Source organism: Hylobates moloch, unplaced genomic scaffold (genome assembly GCF_009828535.3).
Source record: "Hylobates moloch isolate HMO894 unplaced genomic scaffold, HMol_V3 SCAFFOLD_8, whole genome shotgun sequence".
NCBI classification, from domain to species: Eukaryota; Metazoa; Chordata; class Mammalia; order Primates; family Hylobatidae; genus Hylobates; species Hylobates moloch.
Window position 1 is genome coordinate 82,248,993 of NW_026652283.1, and position 18,432 is coordinate 82,267,424.

Consider the following 18,432-nt stretch of genomic DNA (forward strand, 5'->3'; position numbering starts at 1 on the left):
CCACACAAGGGACCTCACCCATATGACTTTTAACCCCAGTACTTGGTTCTTGCCCCAGTGGATTCAGCATGGCCCCAGGTACAAGCTGTTCTCTCGTGCTGTCTCCCAAGCCAACAGGAACAGGAAGTGGAGTCCACTTTGCGCAGGAAGTACACCCTCATTGACAGGAATGACTTTGCAGCCATTTCTGCTGTCCAGAAGGTAAGCATAGTTGCTACTTGCCGACAGCACTCACCTCAGATTTCCCATCCTCAGACCTTTGCAGAGGCAGCAAGTATTATGCATTAAACGAGAGCTAGGATTGCAACAGATAAAGGTAAACACCAGAATGAACACAGGTGACCTGTGTAAGAGTAAACCACTTTTGAATTAAAAATAATTTCCATAAGGTAGAGACATGGATAATAATATTAAAGACAAATTCCTGGAATTAGGTTGGAAATAAGCTTTAAGATCCCCAGAGTATGGAATGAGGTGCCATACTGGTGAGGGGGTGCATGTGGAAAGTGGACATTTGGCAGAGTGGTCAGGGACTGCTCTACTGGGGACAGCCTGAGACTGGCATCAGAAGCTGTCAAACCTTGGTGTGTACGGTGAACATGTCCACCCTGAGCCTTGAGCCATATACATGTGGGTCCCCAAGGGGTCCAAGCCCTTAATCTAACTCACAGACCTTTGGCTGGCCTACATAGGTGGGGCTTGTGGATGTTGATGGCCACCTAGTGGGTGAGACTGAAGGACAAAACTTTGGACTCGGAGTTGCCCCTTTCTCTACCAAACCTGGGAAGAAAGCCAAGTCCAAGAAGACATTCAAAGAGCCACTCAGGTGAGTGACCTTGCTGCTCTGCCTCCTCAGCAGCTGGCCCTCCTCGGTGGGTGAATGGGAGGACGTGCACTGTTCCCACCTTCCCCCTGGTGTCTCAGCTACTGGGTTGGCACAATGGACGTCACTGCTGCCAATACTACCAAGTCTGTGAGGCCCGGGCTGGGGCTGGTTTGGAACCCCACAAGAATCACCTCTCGTCCTCACAGTAACCTGGTGAGGTGGGAGTTAATGTCTTCATTACACTGATGAGGAAACAGAGGCTTAGAGAGGGGAAGTCACTCACCAAGGCCATACCACCAATGAGTAGTGGAATGGCAGCGAGAAGCTGGACCAGCTCTCCAGAGCCCATACCCTCTGGTACTTTATGTTGTACCCCCTCCCCTCACTTCACTAGGGTCTTCCTGCCGACTGGCACTCAGGTCACCTAAAACTCCAGTTCACCTTTCAGGCAAGACTCGTTTGTATGTGCAAGGTGGGAAGAGCGTTTAGGTTCACTTAGTGAGCCCACTCTCCCGGGGTGCTGTGTCGTGGTGGGTAAGAGCACAGGCTCTGGAGCTGACTCCCGGGTTCCCTTCCCTGCTCTGCACTTCTCACACTCAAGGGGTCACCCCGTGTGAGACATGAGAACCGCTCTGTGCCTGTTTCTGCATCTCCGGAATGGGAATAATAATAATAGCATCCAAGTCATTGAGGTCGTTGTGAGCAAGAGTGAGTGAGCGCAGGCCACAGGCCAGAGCTGATTGTAGAAAACTGTTACACGCAGGACAAGAGTCCGGCAGCAGAGGATGCCAGTGTCCCTGGCTTCCTCCCGCCTCTTCATGAGTGCAGTCACACCTCAGCCCTCTCTGTTCTGCTTCTGGATAATCAGTGCAGTAGTCGATGGGTTGAGGCTCAGTCCCCTGAGCCACACTCGTTGCAAGGAGGAGGAAAGAGGAAGAAACAGATTTTCTATCCTCAGACCTTTGGGAAGAGCCATGGGCATCCTCCTGCCAGTTCGGTCCTCAGATCTGCCTCTTCTCGGAGAAAGGCAACAAGCACTGTCGCTTCAGCAGGGAGGACAGCTACTTTTCTGGGAGCTGGTGTGGAGAACAGGGTGTGTACCAGTAAAAACAGCAGGGCAGAGCCATCCTGCTTTACCATTGGTCCACAGACAGACCCACCCTGTGTGGGGCTCTACCAGTCCTTCCCAGGGAAGCCTGTATGACTCAGACCTCAGCAGCCATGGTGGTTCCTGAGAACCTGTGGCCCATCCTACAGGTCCATACACTTTCAATCCATGGAGATTGTACCCATTTTTCCCAAGTGTCTCCTGCCAAGACCACTGAAGGCTCTTTTTTCTGATAAAAGGGAGAAAAATGCCCTCTTCTTCCTCCACATCTGCCTAGCTTAGCATCACACCATTTGCGCTTTTACCTAGGAATATGAACAAGATGGGAGCTGAATGAGGTGGGGTTCCCAGGGTAGTCAGTGCTGAGAAAGGTCACTCATCCTGGCATCTGATACCTCACTGTCCATGACTGAACCCTGGGGCTTCCGTGCCTTCTTCCAGCTCCTTGGCAAGAAAGGAAGGTGCCAGCAGCCCTGTGAATGGGAAGGACTTGGATTACGTTTCCACCTCCAAGACCCAGCTGGTCCCATCCTCCAAAGATGGGGATGTCAAAGACATGTTTTCGCGGGACCGGGAAACTTCCAGCATTGAGCCCCTTCCCTCAGACTCCCCGAAGGAGGAATTACGCCCAATTAGGTAATCAGCTAATGTTAGCTTCTGCACCAGATCAAACAAAACCATATGTGATCCTCAACATGTAAAGAGTACCTGCAGATAAAAGAGAAATAAAATAAGGAATAATAGGCAAAGACTAGGAGCACAGTCCCCAAAGAAGAAACATGACTTATGCATCTGCAAAATGATGCAACCTCAGGAGTAATCCAAGATGCACAATTAAACATGGAATCATTTTAGACCCTCCAAATAGCAATTATTTAAATGATTAAAGTTATGTATCTTTTGTACAAGTACTGCATTCAAAAGATTTAAAAATTTTAAGGTTTGAAAGAATATAAGCTCTTCCCTTTCCTCGAATCACTCAGCCCCTCTCTCTGATGAGTTTTTAAGGATCTATCCTAAGGAAATAGATGTGAAACAAGATTTATGCAAAAGGTGTTTATCTCATCATTTATTTAAAAAGCAAAATATATATGTTTTTGAAAACCTTCAGTAGCCAACACTAGGGAAAGGGCACTAAGTGAATTGTTCTCTGCCATTGGGTTGTCCATGAAGAATTTCAGCCTATGAACATTTCTAAACATTCAGAGAAGTTGAAATAATTGTACAGTGAACACCTGTACACCAAGCATCCTCCCAATTCTACAATTTATATGTTACTATTCTTGTTTCATTCTGCCTCTATCCTTCTATCCTTCCATGTTCTTTTTTTGATGCATTTCAAAGTTGCCCACATCAATCCACTTCCCCTTCCCCAACTTCATCTTACACTCATTAACTAGAGTTCTCAAAGGGTTTTTAATAACATGAAATGCTTTTTTGAAAAAAGTAAAGTGTAAAATTAAACATACTGCATGGCCTTAGCCATTCAAAAATATATCAGAAAGGCCAGGTGCGGTGGCTTATGCTTCTAATCCCAGCACATTGGTTGGCCAAGGCGAAAGGATTGCTTAAACCCAGGAGTTGGAGAGCCTGGGCAACATAGTGGATCTCTGTCTCTATAAAAAATGAGAGCACATGCTGAGCATGGGAGCACATACCTGTAGTCCGAGCTACTCAGGAGGCTGAGGTATGAGAATTGATTGAGCCCAGGAGCTCGAGGCTACAGTGAGCTGTGATCGAGTCACTGAACTCCAGCCTGGGCAACAGAGCAACAAGCATTCCTCAAAAAAAAAAAAAAAAAAAAAAAAGAAAGAAATACAGAAGGAGATACACCACCATATGCCATTGTTCTTTTCTTTTCTTATTATTGTTTCTTATACTTTTCCTTGCTTTCCTCACTTTCTGCCATGAGCATAGGTCGTTGTACATGTGCTGAGTAAAACAAAGAGGAGGGAATGATTCACACACAGTTTAGCTCCTGTCTTGGGTAGATGGTGCCTAGCACTTCTGCCTCCTGCCCACAGAAGTCCCAGGGAAGAAAGACGAAGTGCCTGGTGGCTCCAAGGCAGCCACATCATTTATCCTCTTTGGTCTCACCCTTGCATCTCAAGGCCCGACACCCCACCCTCCAAACCAGTGGCCTTTGAGGAGTTTAAGAACGAGCAAGGTAGTGAGATCAACCGAATTTTCAAAGAAAACAAATCCATCTTGAATGAACGGAGGAAAAGGGCCAGCGAGACCACACAGCGCATCAATGCCATCAAGCGGGAGATTGATGTGACCAAGGAGGCCCTGAATTTCCAGAAGTCACTACGGGAGAAGCAAGGTAAATGTGTTGGAAAGAGGGCTAGGGAGCTTTGGGGTCTCAGAGTCATGCTGGTCGAAGCAGAACAGCCCTTGGCACTAGAGGACTGAGATGGGAGGGGGCCAGTGGAGGTGCTGGGATGTGGCCTTCACCCATAGATCAGATCACTTAGCTCTGGTCAGCCCCTGAGAGCCGCAGAGTCCTCCCCTGTCAGCCAGCCTCTGCCTGTGGGTCCCTCATTGTTGCATTATCTCAGACCTAGGTGCTGGGCCTTCCACCCCATATATGCTACTGTCCATGGTGAAACAGGCCCTTTGTCCTGCAGAGGTATCACTGGGAGATGGGTAGCTGGTGACCTCTACAAGGTCCGTGGGGCTCTGTGTGGTTTCCTCACTGCCCCAGGTGGTCAGATTGAGGTGGGGCTGCTGGTAGGGACTATGAAAAACCAAGTAAGGGAACAAGAATGTGGATGCCAGAGAGCCCAGGGACTCACTGTCAGTAAGGCCATTCCCTATGCCGAATCCCTGACACCCATGCTGGTCTTGTCAGAGTCTTGTCCCCTAGAGCCAGTGGCAGGGGGTGCTCCAGGCTCAAAGAGCAAAGGACCCCAATGTGGGGAGGGTGCTCACCTGGTTACCCTGACCCAGTGTCCTTGTCCTGGTGGTGTGCACCGCCCAAACCTGCACTGAGGGCCAAGGCCCATCAAGCTTGCGTGTTCAGATGACTTATCTGGGAGGGCTGGTCAAGTGCAGATTCCCAGCCCCTCAGCCAGTGTTTCTGACCTGGGAGAGGTGCAGCAGGGCTCAGGACCTGCATTTTAATGAGTGACCATTCCAACTCTGGGACAGGTGGTTCAGAGGCCACACTGTTCTTCACACTCCTGGTTCAGTCTTACTGTCTTCTTCCAGACAGGAAACACCACAGGTTACTGGGCTTTCCCTTGCTAAATCACAACCCTGTTCCAGGCCAGCTTTCATGAGTGATCTCCAGATGTCACTTGGTTTATTCCTGCAAGTCAGATGCATCATCTTACTCACAGGGGGTGTATTTTCCTCATTTATTTCTCAGAGGAGCAGGGCGTGGTGGCGCACACTTGTAATCCTAGCATCTTGGGAGGCTGAGACACGAAAATCGCTTGAACCCAGGGGGCAGAGGTTGCAGGAGGCAAGATTGCGCCACTGCACTCCAGTCTGGGTGACAGACCAAGACTGTCTCAGAAAAAAAAAAAATAATTAAACAATTATTTCTCAGAGGGCAACTTTATTTTCTAATTCTTGGGGCCATTCTTATCATACCTCACAGACCAGTAATGACATGCTATTCCTGAGGGCAAAGCCCTCCACGGGTCTGGGAAGCTGGAGAAGGCCAGTGATGGTGGCTATAGACATACCCCTATCCAGAGCCACAGGGAGAGGACATGGTGAAGATTTTATGGGACAAACAAGCACTTCTTTGTTCTCTCTGCTCACACTTTCTTTGAACATACAGCCCTTTATTACATATTTAAGATAAAATATACGCATGCTATGCTGGCATATCATTTACTCCTGAATACACCTGAAAGTGGACAGTTTCAAAAGATGAGATGAGGAAGACATTAAAAAATTTTTTTTTCCTTTTTGAGACAGAGTTTCACTCTTGTTGCCCAGGCTGGAGTGCAATGGCATAATCTCAGCTCACTGCAACCTCCGCCTCCTGGGTTCAAGGGATTCTGCTGCCTCAGCCTCCCAAGTAGCTGCAATTACAGGCATACCCGCCACCATGCCCAGCTAATTTTGTATTTTTAGTAGAGATGGGGTTTCTTCATGTTGGTCAGGCTGGTCTCGAACTCCCGACCTCAGGTGATCTGCCCGATTTTTGGCCGGGTGCGGTGGCTCACGCCTGTAATCCCAGCACTTTGGGAGGCCAAGGTGGGTGGATCATGAGGTCAGGAGATCAAGGCCATCCTAGCTAACACAGTGAAACCCTGTCTCTGCTAAAAATACAAAAATATTAGTCGGGCGTAGGTGGTGCACGCCTGTAGTCCCAGCTACTGGGGAGGCTGAGGCAGGAGAATGGTGTAAAACCCAGGAGGCAGAGCTTGCAGTGAGCCGAGATCGCGCCACTGCACTCCAGCCTGGGAGACAGAGCGAGACTCCGTCTCAAAAAAAAAAAAAATTATCTATCAGTATCAAAAAATACCCATTTTTGTGCTGTCCCCCGTAGTTGTTTTTCCACTGATTATTAGAATATTAATAAAATACCTTTATTTTATTGAATTTACTTGAACAGATCAAGTAAACTCATATCTTCTAGGCCAGGCGAAGTGGCTCGCACCTGTAATCTCAGCACTTTGGGAGGCTGAGGCAGGTGGATTGCTTGAGCACAGGAGTTTGAGACCAGTCTGGGCAATTCAGTGAGACCCTGTCTCTACAAGAAAACATAAAAAATTAGCTGGGCGTGGTGGCACATGCCTATAGTCTCAGTTACTTGGGAGGCACGGTGAAAGGATCACCTGAGCCCAGAAGGTTGACGTTGCAGTGAGCCATGATCATGTCATGGCACTTTAGCCTTGGCGACAGAGTGAGGCCCTGTCAAATCAATCAATCAATCAATCAATCTCTCAGATACCTTATTATTGACAGCCACTTGTTGACCCAGAAAGGTCAACTAATTTGGAACATTAGTCTCTTGTAAAAGAACCTGAGGCCAGTAATTCAAGAAAAAGAAAAAGAAACAAAGAGAAGAAAAAGAGAAAAATGTAAAAATGTAAAATCATCTTTAAATTCAACTCTTTTTTTTCCTGGAGATAATCAGAGATCCTCTGAGTAGAACAAAAGATGTTCACAGTTACTCCCCAACTCCACAGAGTAGTGTAAAGACTCTACTCTGTAAAGGATTGTGGCTTATCCAAATAATCACATCAGGGACCTCCCACAGCATAGAGACCACAGCAGATTGCTCTGCATTGAAGGTGAGACACCTGGTGAGGGTGACTCCCACTCCCCACTCCAGATCCCAGATCCCAGAGTCTAGACATTTGCTTTTCCATTAATGACTCCATTAGTGGCTTTTAATGTGTCTCACTTTTTTCTCAATAAACATCAGTGGAAGTGCTAACACTTTTTTTTTTTTTTTTTTTTTTTTGGTGACAGAGTCTCGCTGTCGCCCAGGCTGGAGTGCAGTGGCGCGATCTCGGCTCACTGCAGGCTCCGCCCCCCGGGGTTCACGCCATTCTCCAGCCTCAGCCTCCCGAGTAGCTGGGACTACAGGCGCCCGCCACCTCACCCGGCTAGTTTTTTTTTGTATTTTTAGTGGAGATGGGGTTTCACTGTGTTAGCCAGGATGGTCTCGATCTCCTGACCTCGTGATCCGCCTGCCTCGGCCTCCCAAAGTGCTGGGATTACAGGCGTGAGCCACCGCGCCCGGCCAAGAAGTGCTAACGCTTTCCTCTAGCACCTGGGGGCTGCCTCATGCACCCCAGCCACACACCTCAGGTCACATGCAGAACACACTTACCCTACACTTGGGGATGGGAGTTGATGTGATGCCTTTGCTAAGCTTTCAGGTGCTGTGAGCAGTGGAGAACAGGGTGAATGGCTTTGCACACCAAATTATTTTGTCTTAACCCAGCAACTGTCACTGAACTGACAGACCTTAAAAGATCCATGCAAAGAGACTAATAGCACTGACCCTTGTCCCTGGAGCCCTTTGATAGCTACTCAACACGATATAGATGTCTAATCATCTCTAACAAGAAGGTAGCTGGTGAGCTGCGCATGGTGGCTCATGCCTGTAATCCTACCACTTTGGGAGGCTGAGGCGGACGGATCACCTGAGGTCAGGAATTCAAGACCAGCCTGGGCAACATGGTAAAACCCTGTTTCTACTAAAAATACAAAAATCAGCTGGGCGTAGTGGCACATGCCTGTAATCCCAGTTATTTAGGAGGCTAAGGGAGGAGAATCGCTTGAAGTTGGAAGGCGGAGTTGCAGTGAGCCGAGATTGTGCCACTGCACTCTAGCCTGGGCAACAAGGCGAGACGCCATCTCAAAAAAAAAAAAAAAAAAAAGAAAGTGGCTGGTGGACGTGTGTATCAGCAAGAGACAATTTGAACATCTGCTGTTATTAATAAGGAGCCTTGCTCAAGTGTCTTGTAGTACTAGCCAGTGATGGCAGTTTGTAGATGTAATTTACAAGAAAAATAGACATTTGTATACTAGGGGTACTTACTAAATATCTTTGGCTACTAGAGTTTTAAATAAAATAAGCATGGAGCATGGGCCTTCTGCACCTTCCCCTGCCCTCTGCTCCTGTTTGTCCTAAAATGCCAGTGTGGCCCCACTGAGCTGAGCTCCCCTCCCTGTGAGATTATGCCCTGGCAGCCTGACCTTCTTGTGCTTTGCCCATCTCCTTGCCATGGGCCAGCCCTGCCTGTGGTCTCCTATCTTCATGATTTGCCAGCTCTGTGCCCACTTTCTGGAATCCCTTCCTCCCCCAATTTCCGGCGGACACCTCCTCATTTCCTGACTTCTTCCATCACCTTGCAGGCGAGTACGAAAACAAGGGGCTGATGATCATTGATGAGGAAGAATTCCTGCTGATCCTGAAGCTCAAAGACCTCAAGAAGCAGTACCGCAGCGAGTACCAGGACCTGCGTGACCTCAGGGCTGAGATCCAGTATTGCCAGCACCTAGTAGATCAGTGTCGCCACCGCCTGCTCATGGGTGCGACAGTTGGGAAGGTTGGCCGCCTCCTGAGGTACAAGGAGGCTCAGGGAGAGGCCACAGCCTGAGTTCTGGAAGCACCCTCAGAGTTTCTCTCTGGCAGAGCCGGGGGCTGGGCAGGGGCTTCAGATGTGTGGTTCCCAGGACTGTGAGGGCCAGAGATGGAGACGGGGACAGGGTAAGACCCTGGAGTAGGAAGTGAACAGGTGGTGAGCCTGCAACAGACATAAGACAGATGAGAGCACACAGCCCTTACCGGCTTCCTCAGGTTCTGTCTCCTCATCTCCTTGTAGAATTTGACATCTGGTACAACGAGTCCTTTGTCATCCCTGAGGACATGCAGATGGCACTGAAGCCAGGCAGCAGCATCCGGCCAGGCATGGTCCCTGTGAACAGGATTGTGTCTCTGGTGAGCGGCACAAGGGCAGGGGCGTGGCAGTGATTGAGCATGGGGCAATGGGCAGTGCCCCTTGACCTCTGTTCTCATCACAAAGATGGCAGTGTGTGTGGTGCTCCCAGCCTCTCCACAGCCAGCCCAGGCAGGTGGGCAGGTACGGGTCTCTCCTCGGTTACCAAGGGATGGGGGAAAATACCCCTCTTGCTACTGCCACCTTCCTAAAGCAGTTCATCCTGCTCAGGCAGCAGTTACAGGTTGTCTGTGGGAACACTGACAGACATGGGGGCTGGAGGGCTGTGAGATGTCCTTTTGGTGGGGGGGGCGGTGTGTGGCACAAACCCAGCAAGGGACTGCCCTGATGCCCACCACAGGCTCTGCTAGGGTATATCCTGACAATACCATGCTAAAGGGACTGTCCTCCCCCAGGGAGAAGATGACCAGGACAAATTCAGCCAGCTGCAGCAGAGGGTGCTTCCTGAGGGCCCTGATTCCATCTCCTTCTACAATGCCAAAGTCAAGACAGAGCAGAAGGTAACTCAGAGGCCTATGTCTCCAGGAGGATGGGAGCCTCAGTGACCTCATGACTAGGAAACCCAGGATCATATTCCCTATTTTAGAGAGGTAGGGGAGGAATGGCACCATTCCAAGGAGATTAGTCACCCTCAGTCAGTGGGTGTCTTCTGCCAACTAGACTGCGATTGGGCTGGACCCTAGAGGAGTCCCACCAACCATGGCCAAGCCAGGACATGGCTGGTGAGTACTGACTAGCCTATGTATGGTTCGCAGCACAAGGCCCAGGGATCCCCTGAGGCTTCCACCTGTCAGGGAAGACCTCTCCAACAGGGTTCACTCTGCACAGGTGGCAGGGGACAGAGGATCACATGCAGCTGAGGCACAGCTAGACATGGCATTAGCTATAGATTGGGTGGGGTACTCTTCTCTTCGAGCAGGTTAGGCTGGTGCAGAGGGTCTCCACTCTACTAAGGCCTTGCCTGGAGCCAGAACAAAGAGGGCCCTGTGCACTGCACACTCCTCTTTGCGCACAGGCAGTGCTTATACAGCAAGTGGCAGATGCACACGGGGCAGATGCCCAAGTGAGTTCATTCTTTCACAAATATTTTTGTAGTTATTTATTAACATACTCATTAGGTGATACATTCAGGTGTTTCAAACATTAAGAAAGCATGAAAGTACGTGGCTGGGCACGGTGGCTCACACCTGTAATCCCAGCAGTTTGGGAGGCCGAGGTGGGTGGATCACTTGAGGTCAGGAGTACAAGACCAGCCGGGGCAACATGATGAAACCCTGTCTACCAAAAATACAAAAAATTAGCCAGGCGTGGTGGCACATGTCTGTAATTCCAGCTACTCAGGAGGCTGAGGCAGGAGAATCGCTTGAACCTGGGAGGTAGAGGTTGCAGTGAGCCAAGATCACACCACTTTACTCCAGCCTGTGCAACAAAGCGAAACTCTGTCTCAAAAAAAAAGAAAAAAAAATGCTGGGCACAGTGGCTCTGGCTGGGCGCGGTGGCTCACGCCTGTAATCCCAGACTTTGGGAGGCTGAGGCAGGTGGATTGCCTGAGCTCAGGAGTTTGAGACCAGCCTGGGCAACATGGTGAAACCCTGTCTCTACTAAAATACGAAAACTTAGCTGGGTGTGGCAGCATGCTCCTGTAGTCCCAGCCATTCGGGAGGCTGAGGCAGGACAATTGCTGGAACCTGGGAGGTGGAGGTCACAGTGAGCTGAGGTACCACTACACTCCAGCCTGGGCGACAGAGTGAGAGACTCCGTCTCCAAAAAAAAAAGAAAGTACATGCATGAGCTTCTGATAGGGCACCCCTGTCACTTGTTTCAGATCCTGGCAACCCCCTCTGACAGGACACCCCATCACTTGTTTCTAGTGTTCCCCTCAGTTTTCTCTCTTTTTTTTGGCGGGCGGGGGGATGGAATTTCACTCTTATTGCCCTGGCTGGAGTGCAATGGCGTGACCTCAGCTCACTGCAACCTCCGCCTCCCGGGTTCAAGTGATTCTCTTGCCTCAGCCTCCTGAGTAGCTGGGATTACAGGCGTGCCACCACGCCCGGCTAATTTTTTGTATTTTTAGTAGAGATGGGGGTTCACCATGTTGGCCAGGCTGGTCTCGAACTCCTGACCTCAGGTGATCCACCCGCCTTGGCCTCCCAAAGTGCTGGGATTACAGGCATGAGCCACCATGGCTGGCTTCCCCTCGTTTTCTGCATCTTGCTTTTTCTACTTAGCAACACATCCTGAAGATCATGCTGTGTCAACCTATAGGTGCTTCTGTGTCTTTTTTTTTTTTTTCTTTTGAGACAGTATTGTGCTCTGTTGCCCAGGCTAGAGTGCAGTGGCATGATCATGGCTCATTACAGCCTCGATCTCACAGATTGAAGCAATCCTTCCACCTCAGCCTCCTGAGTAGCTGGGACTATAGGCATGCACCACATGCCCAGCTAATTTTTTTTTTTTTGGTAGAGATGAGGTTTTGCCTTGTTGCCCAGGCTGGTGTCAAACACCTAGGCTCAAGTGATCTGCCTGCCCTGGCCTCCCAAAGTGCTGGGATTACAGGCATGAGCCATTGTACCTGGCCAGTTTTTTCTTATTAATTTTTAGGAACTTTTTTTTTTTTTTTTTTTGAGACAGAGTCTCACTCTGTCGCCCAGGCTGGAATGCAGTGGCACAGTGTTGGCTCACTGCAACTTCTGCCTCTGGGCTCAAACTATTCTTCTGCCTCAGCCTCCTGAATAACTGGGACTACAAGCACCCACAACCACACCCGGCTAATTTTTTTGTATTTTAAGTAGAGACAGGGTTTCACCATATTGGCCAGGCTGGTCTCGAACTCCTGACCTCAGGTGATCCACCCACCTTGGCCTCCCAAAGTGCTGGGATTACAGATATAAGCCACTGCACCTGACCAAGAAATTAGCTCTTTGTGATATGATTTACACCTATTTTTTCCTGTTTGTCATTTTTTTTTTACTTTCCTTATGGTTTTTTTTTTTTTTTTTTTTTTTTTTGAGATGGAGTCTCGCTCTGTCACCCAAGCTAGAATGCAGTGGCGCGATCTTGGCTCACTGCAACTCCGCCTCCCGGGTTCATGCCATTCTCCTGCCTCAGCCTCCTGAGTAGCTGGGACTACAGGCGCCCACCACCATGCCCAACTAATTTTTTGTATTTTTAGTAGAGACGGGGTTTTACCATGTTAGCCAGGATGGTCTCGATCTCCTGACCTCTTGATCCACCCGCCTCGGACTCCCAAAGTGCTGGGATTACAGGTGTGAGCCAGCATGCCCGGCCGACTTTCCTTGTGGTTTTGTGTAGGTATTTTGTTATTTTTAAGAAATCAAGCTTAGTCCATTTAGGCTGCTGCAACAAAATACCTTAGACTGGGGAATTTATAAACAGCAGAAATGGGCTGGGCGCAGTGGCTCACGCCTGTAATCCCAGCACTTTGGGAAACTGAGGTGAGTGGATCACCTGAGGTCAGGAGTTCAAGACCAGCCTGGCCAACATGGTGAAACCTCATCTCTATTAAAAATACAAAAATTAGCCGAGCATGGTGACGCATATCTGTAGTTCCAGCTACTTGGGAGACTGAGGCAGGAGAATTGATTGAACCTGGGAGGTGGAGGTTGCGGTGAGCTGAGATCGCGCCACTGCACTCCAGCCTGGGCGACAGAGTGAGACTCAGTAAAAAAAAAAAAAAAAAAAGCAGAAATGTATTGCTCACAGTTCTGGAAGCTGGCAAGTATAACATCAAGGCATCAGCAGATAGATAGATATGGGCTAGTAAGCGTTTGCCCTCCGCTTCAGAGGTGGTGCCTTCTAGTTGTGTCCTCACACAGCAGAAGTGCAATAAACTAATGAGCTCCCTCAGGCCCCTTTTATAGGGCACTAATCCCATCCCTGAGGGCAGAGCCTTCAAGACCTGTCACCTCTCAAAGGCCTCACCTCTTCATAGCATCACCATGGGGATTAGCTTTCAACATATGAATTTTTGGGAGACACTGATATTCAGACCGTAGCACGAGTTTATCGGTATTCTTTTTCTTAGTTTCTGGATTTTGTGTCATCATTTCCCCCAGTTGAATTCACTCTTTATGTTTAGGATTAAGCTGACATCTTCACTGACCTGATGGCTGTGAGGAGCTGAAGCCCATCCAGAGAGGCTTAAGCATAGGGGTTTCTTACATGGATTCTGAAGGTCCCATAGAGCAGCACGTCCCATCCTGTGCTGTGCACACAAATCACCGGGGGTATTTTTAGAATGCAGATGGCCGGTAACAATAGCTCGTGCCTATAATCCCAGTACTTTGGGCGGCTGAGGTGGGCAGATCACTTGAGGCCAGGAGTTCGAGACCAGCCTGGCCATCATGGTGAAACCTCATCTCTACTAAAAATACAAAAATTAGCCAGCCATGGTGGTGCATGCCTGTGCACGCCTGTAATCCCAGCTACTTGGGAGGCTGAGGTGTGAGAATTGCTTAAACCAGGGAGGTGGAGATTGCAGTGAGCCAAGCTTGCACCACTGCACTCCAGCCTGGGCAATGAAGAGAAACTCTGTCAAAAAAAAAAAAAAAAAGCAGATACTGATGAAGCCTAAGATTCTATATTTTGAATAAACTCCCAGATGATGTCCATGCTGCTAGTCCAGGACCACACTTGGGGTAGCACACTTAGAGGCTTTACCTTAGAACCTGCTCTTTATTAGGTTGAAGACGTTCTTTTCTGTTCCTATTCATTGAGTATGTATTTTTTTTTCTCAATCATGAAAGGGATATTGGAACCGTTATCTTTTTGCATACTGCCTCCCTTTTCTTTCTATTCTCATTTCTAGGACTCTGATTAGATGTATTTTATTTCATTCTGTCCTCTGTATCTCTTAAAATATCTTATGTTTCTTCCAGCTCCTCATTTCTCTATGCTGTAATTTAGGTAACTTTTTATTTTAGACAGACTTTTGCTCTTTCACCCAGGCTGAAGTGAAGTGGCGCAATCTCAGCTCACTGCAGCCTCCGCCCCCTGGGTTGTAAGCGATTCTCCTGCCTCAGCCTCCCAAGTAGCTGGGATTATAGGCGTGTGCCACCATGCCTGGCTAATTTTTGTATTTTTAATACAGACAGGGTTTCACCATGTTGGCCAGGCTGGTCTCGAACTCCTGACCTCGTGATCCACCTGCTTTGGCTTCCCAAAGTGCTGGGATTAGAGGCATGAGCCACCATGCCCAGCCTGGGTAATTTCTTTTTTTTTTCCCCGAAATGGAGTCTTTCTCTGTCACCCAGGCTGGAGTGCAATGGTGTGATCTTGGCTCACTGCAACCTCCACCTCCCAGGTTTAAGCGATTCTCCTGCCTCGGCCTCCTGAGTAGCTGGGATTACAGGCATGCACCACCACTACCGGCTAATTTTGTATTTTTAGTAGAGATGGGGTTTTTCCCGTTGGTCAGGCTGGTCTCAAACTCCCGACCGCAGGTGATCTGCCCGCCTCGGCCTCCCAAAGTGCTGGGATTACAGGCATAAGCCACTGTGCCTGGCATTCTTTTTCTTTTTAATTAAAAAAATTTTTTTAAAAATAGAGACTGAGTCTCCCTATGTTGCTCAGGCTGGTCTCCAGTTCCTAGACTCAAGGGATCCTCCTGCCTGGGCCTTCCAAAGTGCTGGGATCACAGGCATGAGCCACTGCACCCAGCCTTTTTTTTTTTTTGACAAGGTCTTGCTCTGTCACCCAAGCTGGAGGGAGTGCAGTGACACGGTCATAGCTCACTGCAGTCTTGATATCCTGGGCTCAAGCAGTCCTCTCACCTCAGCTTCCCAAAGTGCTGGGATCGTGGGCGTGAGCCCCTGTGCCCCGCTAGTTATTTTAAATAAATTCTTATTTTATGCTTTTTAAAAGGCTTTATTGAGATAGAATTTGCATACCATACAATTCGCCCATTTAAAATATGCAGCTCGCCAGGCGCGGTGGCTCACGCCTGTAATCCCAGCACTTTGGGAGACTGAGGTGGGCGGATCACTTAAGGTGAGGAGTTCAAGACCAGCCTGGCCAACATGGTGAAACCCTGTCTTTATTAAAAACACAAAAACTAGCTGGGGATGGTGGTGCACACGTGTAATCCCAGCTACTCAGGAGGCTGAGGCAGGATAATCGCTTGAACCAGGGAGGCAGAGGTTGTAGTGAGCCGAGATTGCGCCACTGTACTCCGGCCTGGGTGACAGAGCGAGACTCCATCTCAAAAAAAAAAAAAAAATTCTAAATCATTAAGCAGAGGAATCCTGTATTTCTACAGGTCAAAATTCTATTTTCTCATTCCCCAATCTCTAGAATTCTCTGTATTGGCCATTTTTAATGTTTAAGATATGCCTATGCACAAACTTTTTATGCAAATGTTATACTTGAACCACTCCATGTTCTTTCAATTCTATGTTATAGTTATTTAAATATATATTTTTTATATAGGAAACATATAGATCAGATTTTTCATGGTCAAAATCTGCTTCCTGTTTTACTGAGTCTCATGGTGGCTTGACAGTGGTGTGTGTATGTGTGTTTGTGTGTGTATTGAAATCGTGAGCTTGTGTTTGATCGAACTTAAGCTCAAGGAGACCTGAACACATAAATAGAAATTATTTTCCCCCTGAAAAGGTTTGCACTTGCTTTCTGCAGTTAGCCATGGGGCATTACCAACCCAGGACCATTTTAACCCTCTTCAAGAATTCCAATTTAATACGGGAGCTTCAATTCAGACTCCTACTTTGTGGGGAACCTAAGATTCCATGTTCCAAGCTAGTTTTAGCATTTTCTGGCTTACAGCCCACTGTTTCTGTTTCAGCCTACAGTTTTCACCTGCTTTCTAAGAGCCTAGTGATGCATTAAAAAGGTATAATTTGTGAACATCTGATTGACTGCAGTGGCAAAGAGAGGGCCCTTATGAATACCTGGCCCCTAACTCCTCTGGAGATAGAACCCTCTTCTTTTCTTTCTGAACCTATTCCCTATCAGAAACTCCCAAGTATGCCCTTGAAACCTACATGCCTCTTTTCAAATATGCCTGCCAGACTGTTTTAAAATAGTTTTACACATTTTCTTTAGGATAAAAGAATGAAAGAGTTTGAATGGAATGTTATTTCTCAGAGAATTGGGGCTACTCAGAAGGAATCCTTGTCCACAACCCATGATGTTTGCAGGAGGAATGATTGATAGGGTGAATGTGAGTGGCCTGGTCTGAGTCCCTGCTATGTCTATCCCTCCTAATAAGTTCCTGTTTTCTCCTCCCTCTGTGTCCAGCATAATTACTTGAAAACCATGATGGGCCTCCAGCAGGCACATAGAAAATAGAACCTCATCACCGGTACCTTAAAGGACAAGACCAGCAACTCCAACCTACTGTAGTGGAGCTGCTCAACCACCTGCCCAGAGCTGCAGCCCCTCTACTCCAAGGCTGGGACCCAGCACAGAGAACACATATGGCCTGCATGTTGGGAGGAGCATCCTCCAAGGACAACCTTGCTCATCTCCACAGAGCACTTTGGGTTTTAATTCACTGTCTAATATGCAGGGACAGGATAAAATAACTTTCTAGTTTGGACTTTCAGTGCTCATCTGAGAACTTTGTCTTATTTCCTGTCTGAAAGGACGTATTCTCTATGTGTGAGGTTAGAACTGAGTCTCAAGTAGGAAGGCAGAAAAGTAGCTCAGCCAGGCTCCTCCTGGCAGGCCTTTGTCCCACTGGTCAGCCCCTTTCCTGGATAGACATCCTAGGGTGGGGGTGGTGAGCTCGGTCTGAGGAGCTCTGCTTCTCACAGCTCCCTGAGACCCTAAGTTCTCTCGAGACATCTTTTGTGTGTTTCTGAGCCAGTGAAGAGGACAGGAGGAGGCCCTCCTTCATTTGGCAACCAGGGGAGGATAAGGTCTAGCCACAGAGACCAGAAAGGGCTGAGGCAGAGCTGGCTCCATGTACCAGGGAATAAATGAGCAGCTTCTGGGAGACATGTCCTCTGTGTGTTTCCAGAACACCACGGCCTTCCCTATGCAGCATGCACGGCCACCAGGCGCCAGGGTGCCTCCCCTCCCCGCCTTCTCTCTCTGTGTGTAGGCTGCGCTGAGCAGAAGTGAAAGTGAATGATTTACCCTGAATAGGAACTGGGATCACTGTCAAGGCTGAGCAGGGAAGAGAGAAGATATCACTCTCTATCAAATTATCAGGCTGCAGCTTGGGCCCTTGGTGGTGGCACCAAAGGGAAAGAGTTCACTACTTTGCTCAGAGAACAAACTCAGGCCCTCTGGGGCCTTCCAGGCTGACTAATACGCCCCTGGGTTGGTAAACCAAGTCTCCACTGAGTGAAAAGTTCCAGCGCTTCCTTGGAATTGTATCTCACCCCCTCTTCTGTTCTTATGGGTCAAGGCCTTGGCCTGGCACTCTGTGGGTGCTCCCCCATCTGACACCCTCATCAGGCCCTTGAGGTTGCTGTTATTCTTCCAACAGTGGGAGAGGAGGTTCTGCTCACCTGGCAGCCCTGTCATGGGAAGCTGTGAGAGAAAAATGCATCACTTCTGGTGGGTGATATCCAGCTCTGGGACCACTTTGTATGAGGAAAGATGGAAGGAACTAGGTCTGCTTACCTGAAGAGGAAGAGAAATGTGACAGAGGCCATGAGGGGCTGCCAGGTAGAAGGGAAAGCAAGAGGATGTGGGCTGAATGAGTAGCAAACATTTTTCCCAAAGGTTTTGTTGTTATTGTTGTTGTTTTTGAGACAGGGTGTCACTCTGTCATCCAGGCTGGAGTGCAGTGGTACCGTCACAGCTCCTTGCAGCCTCAACCTCCTGGGCTCAATCCTCCCACCCCAGCCTCCTGAGTAGCTAGGACTACAGGTGTGCACCACCATGCCTGGCTAGTTTTTAAATTTTTTGTGGAGATGGAGTCTCACTATGTTGTCCAGAATGGTCTCAAAACTTCTGGGCTCAAACGATCCTCCCACCTCAGCCTCCTAAAGTGCCAAGGGATTACAGGTGTGAGCCACCTCTCCTGGCCAAGATTGCTATCTCAAAATAAGAAGAGGCTTAAAATGAGA

At 48.6% G+C, this 18,432-nt stretch overlaps 1 protein-coding gene and 1 long non-coding RNA gene across 13 annotated transcripts in view; one reads left to right on the forward strand and one right to left on the reverse strand.

The window, feature by feature from the left end:
* Positions 1–16,955, forward strand: part of KIF9 (kinesin family member 9) — a 49,646-nt gene extending 32,691 nt beyond the window's left edge. For 5 of the 12 annotated variants that reach the window (XM_058442479.1, XM_058442476.1, XM_058442475.1 and 2 more), the window contains 9 exons: positions 111–201; positions 693–826; positions 2,376–2,570; positions 4,046–4,260; positions 8,769–8,945; positions 9,239–9,354; positions 9,440–9,496; positions 9,769–9,873; positions 16,649–16,955. In XM_058442479.1, the coding sequence (XP_058298462.1) occupies positions 111–201; positions 693–826; positions 2,376–2,570; positions 4,046–4,260; positions 8,769–8,945; positions 9,239–9,354; positions 9,440–9,496; positions 9,769–9,873; positions 16,649–16,699 (1,141 nt within the window). In that variant the 3' untranslated portion in view covers positions 16,700–16,955. Of the gene's footprint in view, positions 1–110; positions 202–692; positions 827–2,375; positions 2,571–4,045; positions 4,261–8,768; positions 8,963–9,238; positions 9,355–9,439; positions 9,497–9,768; positions 9,874–16,648 lie in introns of those variants that run through there. The other 7 variants (XM_032161753.2, XM_032161752.2, XR_009214496.1 and 4 more) reach the window with 6 other exon arrangements.
* The window catches only part of LOC116473537 (uncharacterized), a 52,195-nt gene continuing 38,547 nt past the window's right edge, over positions 4,785–18,432 (reverse strand). Inside the window, exons 2-3 of the long non-coding RNA XR_009214498.1 lie at positions 9,202–9,331; positions 4,785–5,447 (exon numbers count right to left, since the gene is read on the reverse strand). This is a non-coding gene — a long non-coding RNA (uncharacterized LOC116473537). The remainder of the gene's footprint in view (positions 5,448–9,201; positions 9,332–18,432) is intronic.